Genomic DNA, 5,008 nt, shown 5'->3' on the forward strand with positions numbered 1-5,008 from the left:
AAAGAGGGGGGGGGTGGGTTTTTGGGGGGGGGGGGGTTGTTGACATGGTTGATTCTCAATCAAACCTTCAAGTGAGAGAAATGTTAAATTGTACTTGTAAACTAAGTTTAGACAAGTGACTAAATGATGACCAAGTAGAATGAGTAGCCACAGACTTGCCAACTTTTAGCAAAAAAATTCTTTTGGGTCATAATTTTTTCGTATAGAATACAATAATGAAGTTTTTCTATTTTGCCTGTGTTTTATCCTGATCTATATAGGGTTTTCCCATCAAATTGTTGTCTTTATCTTACCTTCATTTCATTTTCATTTCGTATTTCTAGTTGTAGCACTACGCCCAACAAATCATGCCTTCAATTCTTGGACTTGATATGTGTTAACTGCGACCAACATGTCATCCACGAGTAAAATGATAAAATCTCCATTAACAAGCACCTTAAATAGGAACAAGGATTTGCGAAGTCTGTTGTACTCAAGGCTCATGATATATAGGAGTTTAACAACACATCACTGCCTGTTTGAGACCTTACAGAGATTTATTCAACCTACAGACCAAGTTCTCACCATAAAACCTTTTCCCCATCGAATCTCTTCGTCAAGATCACCATGAAGGAGAGCAATACTCACATCTAGTTCTATTTGCGACATTTCCTTCCATTCTTAAATACAATCTACTCCATATCTAATCCATTTCTATTGTTGCTATTTAATTTAATAGCTTCTGCATAGAGCACACCAGCATAGCAACATTGCAGGTTTCTATTCAACTGAATTTATATATGCCTTATGTCCTTTGACCATTGGCTTCATGAGGATCTCATCCATTTATACCAGCATGAATATGTATAATGTGTTCTGCAGGTGGCAAAGAAGTAGAAGAGCAGGATGACATGTTTATCTTAGTGGCTCCTCAAAATGCAGTAGGAAACTGTATTATTGATGTAAGGAACTTTAGACTGAGTTTTGCATTTTGCTTATTTCAAGTTCACCTTGTACAGGTGGTTTATTGCTTTACAATTCACGTTCTTTTTGGAGTCTAATAAATAATAATGCAGGATCTAAGAGCTATGACTGATGCTGCTGGTCATCGTCCAGTCATTCTTGTCAATCCTAGACTGAAGGTTAGTTTTCAAATTGTTAAGAATGAGTAATTGATTATTTAATATAATTATACAATCATAATTTATGATTTGATTTTGGATTGGTTTCCTTCTTTTTCAATTATTTACATATGTAATTCACCTATGTTGTTAATCTGAAATCAAAAGAGAATAACATAACGTCACCCTTCGGGCTGTTTCATGGACATAGGCCATACTCTGAACCATGTAAATTCCTTGTTTTCCTTTGATTCTTCACGTAGCTAAAGTTTTTGACAGAAATCAAAACCTGGATTTCTTATTCAGTGAGGAAATGAGCAAAACTGAGTGAATGCCCATAAAATCTTGAGCAAGGGCTTGTGCTAGTGTGCAGGACAAGGTTAATTGAACCGAATACAATGATCAGTGTGCAAGCTGAGCTATGAACAGGATGTAGTTTACGTGCTTTTGAGTTGAAATTAAACTCTGTGTTCTTAAAAACTTAGTCAGTTTCTAAGTAAATTGCATAATGAAATTTAGCTAGGTTTATCTTGTTTATTATTTTCAACATGTTTTCAACCCTATTTCTGAACCTGTTCTGAAAAATTCATAAAAATGTTAGACCTTGTTCAAAAGAAAATAACATGCATTCAACCTTACTTCTGAACCTGTTTCAAAGACTTTATAAATCAGCCTTGTTCAGCAGAAATCAGGAAATTAGAACCTTTCCTTACCCACCAGACTAGGTTGACATTGACATCAGCTTATGCTTTTTGCGGCCCTACTTTTCGAGGCTTGATCATGCATCAAGATTCGAGTTGAATGATGGTTACATGCTAAGGGTTTTGGCAGCCAAAAACAAAATTATATAATATTCTAGTCTGTGAAACAAATTGTCAAATTTTGACTTAATAGCTCCCAACACAAACTTGGTATCATTGTTAAATGGCTATCAGCCACTCCTCTCCAAGCTTGACCTCTGCTCAATCGATCCTTTAGCTGGGTCAAGTTCAACGATATCAAGGCAAACCTACGCATCGGTGGAACTCGGCTTGCACCTCTTATGACCATTCCAGGCTACTGTCCATATTCGATTAACATACCAATTTCTACTAACACCTTGATATCATTTAAGTACAATCTCCATCTCATCTTGCAAAATAATTCTAGCATGTTGAAAGACTGATTATTGATTCCAGAGTTAGATAAACATGTTTTCAGCGAGTTAATACATTTCTACTATAATGGATACTGTAGTTGCTATAAGTAAAACTAAGGGGTTTTCTCAAGACTTTTCCTTGATAGCATTCAGAATGCATGCATCGACATAGCCGATGCATAAAAGGCACCTAAATTTGAAACTGTAGCTTTATCAACTAATTTCCTGAGATCTTTACCAACCCTTTGGTTCACATAGTGTATTGTATAGCTGATTGCTCATCAAAATTCAGGCAACTTGGGATCGACCACCCTAATTCTACGCTGGTCTTTCAGCAATATTGTATCCGCGCAGCATCTTTCACTCTTTGTTATGCTGGAAAAATTTTATTACCTGATATTGACATTGTGAATGAGTACTCTATCAAGCTGCAAGTGCAAGTCCAAGTCCAAGTCTTACACATCTGCTGGGAAATTGGATTCTAGTTATTGTGTTAACCGGCTTACGATATGAATGTGAGCATTAAGAAACCTGAAAAACGAAGATGCTGGACTAACTGCTAGAAATTAGAAATTGGAATAGAAGACATGCAGAAAATAGTACTCTAAACTAAAGTTCCTTTTTCTACAGATTGAATGTTGTCACATTGTTAGTGTAAGAAACGTGGTCTTTCTAATAGCAACAATTCTAACAAATTATGTATTAGTGGAACAGCTAGTATGTTAGCTTGTAGCTTCCTTGTATCAGAGAATTAATATCATACAAAAAAACTCACACACACACCTTGTTCTGCTACCCGTCGAATATGTTTCCTGCCAATTGTCTAACAGGAAAACTGATGTACTTGCATTTCTGAATTGTTTAGGATTTACCAGGTTCAAGTGGTATCATGCAAGTAAGTGCTGACCATCCGTAGCTGTGATTGCATATTTCAGCATCTTTGAATGAAGTTCTTATTTATGATTTATATGCAAGACGATGGGTCGAGAGAAGAGATTAGAATATGCTGCTTCCTTCGAGATATGCTACTCCTTCCGCTTACTCTATTATGCCGGCACTCAATATCCTATCATGGGTGCCCTCAGGTTAGATCTTCACTGATGTCATAGCTTTCCTGAACAGTATGTCTCTTAATAATGTCTGCCCATCATTTCCATCTAACTTTCTCCTTCACTTGAGATTACTAACATCATCATGTACTTCTCATTTTGACCTGTGTTTATTATCTTAAAATACAAAGAAAAAATAAAATACCAAGTACCAAAAGTCTAACAGCGCTTGTCTTCATGTGGGGCTACAAGAATGAAAATGTTTTCAGGCGTGTAAGCGCCAGCGGAACTAACAATATAATTACTTCGCAGAAATTTAAGGAAAAACTAATTGATGCTAGTAAATTTTACTCGAGTAATCTGAATAGGTTTTTCTTGCTCAAGCTTACAAAGAGTACTTCTCTTATCAGGATGTCTTACCCCTATGATTACGAGTTATACAAAAGGGTAGATGAGTCTCCTAAGAAGGAGAAATACGTAATCTTGTCAAAGTTTCCAAAGAGACCTAGTGGTGAAGAAATCAATGATGCATTCGAAGGAAAGACTAGGTAATTCATAAATAATTGCATTTATATACATCAGAAATTGACTCCTTAGCTTTCAAGTTTGAGCAATGTGATAGATCATTACTCATGCTAATGTTGTTACTTGCAGAGATAAAGCCAAAAGAGCAACAGGAATATGGTAAGAACTCCTTGAAATTTAGACGTTGAAGAATCATATTACACTTTAGGTTCATGTTTTACATTGTAAATTTCCTCCTAAAGCTCAAATGGTTATAAGGAATCTGTAATATAGCACATGAGAGAAGAGGTGCTACTGTAGCTTTCTAAACTATATGCACAAACCTGAAGGAGTGCATCTGTACTATCCATATTTAAACGATCATCGACCATATGATCATTAAAATGGCCTCTAGCACTTATGATTATTCCCTTGCAGGGGCTTCTTGAGCGGCATACTTTGAGATATCAGCAAACGAGTATCTCAAAAGCTTGTTCCTAAAGCAGTATCAGCACCATTGGTTGAAGATTGAATCTTGTTGGTTTACGGGCGATTCATGGTATCTGTTATTCAATATGTACATACATACGAACCTTTGTTAGAGTTTGTCAAGATTCTCTAGAACAGATATATAGTTAACAATCGGTTTACTTGTCCTAGAACTACCTAAGGCTTTTGAGTTTCAATCTCATCCTGATTCTGTTTCTTCTTTTCACGTAGTATAAAGAACTGCATGAAAAAGGATACTCAAGAGTTTGTGGTTTAGTTATGGCTTTCAGTGTAACTCATAACTCAACTAGGGACGGCAATTGGGACGGATAAACGATACCCTGCCCACAATCCAACCAGAATGGGGATGATTCGGGTCTAAATAATCGAGTTCAGGTTTGGGAGTAAGTTTTAATTTTTTTAAACCTAATGATCTTGTGTTTTCTGCAATACCGCCCCAGATAATGTTTATATACATGGTTAACTTATTTAAAAAAAATTATTTTTAATCAATACATGAATTTTGAAAAATAAACGAGTTCCTCTAAGATTCATTGTTCGAAAAATTACTTATACTTTCCTAATTTTAACGTAAATCTAACAACAGTTTATGGATAAGTGGATAATACAATTTTTCAAATTTCACCATTCATCTCGTTCGATTTTTTTATAATTTTTTAAAAAATAAAATAAAATAAATAAGGCAAGCACAAAGTTTGCAACTCCAG

The 5,008-nt window shown here is 35.5% G+C and overlaps 1 protein-coding gene across 3 annotated transcripts in view; it reads left to right on the forward strand.

Moving 5' to 3' along the window:
- The window catches only part of LOC105162281 (adenylate kinase 5, chloroplastic), a 12,262-nt gene extending 7,706 nt beyond the window's left edge, over positions 1–4,556 (forward strand). For 2 of the 3 annotated variants that reach the window (XM_011080285.2, XM_011080286.2), the window contains 7 exons: positions 862–941; positions 1,056–1,121; positions 3,104–3,133; positions 3,214–3,323; positions 3,698–3,835; positions 3,942–3,971; positions 4,230–4,556. In XM_011080285.2, coding sequence (XP_011078587.1) covers positions 862–941; positions 1,056–1,121; positions 3,104–3,133; positions 3,214–3,323; positions 3,698–3,835; positions 3,942–3,971; positions 4,230–4,254 — 479 coding nt within the window. In that variant the 3' untranslated portion in view covers positions 4,255–4,556. Of the gene's footprint in view, positions 1–861; positions 942–1,055; positions 1,122–3,103; positions 3,134–3,213; positions 3,324–3,697; positions 3,836–3,941; positions 3,976–4,229 lie in introns of those variants that run through there. The other variant, XM_020694035.1, reaches the window with a different exon arrangement.

The sequence above is a fragment of the Sesamum indicum genome, linkage group LG5 (assembly GCF_000512975.1).
Source record: "Sesamum indicum cultivar Zhongzhi No. 13 linkage group LG5, S_indicum_v1.0, whole genome shotgun sequence".
NCBI classification, from domain to species: Eukaryota; Viridiplantae; Streptophyta; class Magnoliopsida; order Lamiales; family Pedaliaceae; genus Sesamum; species Sesamum indicum.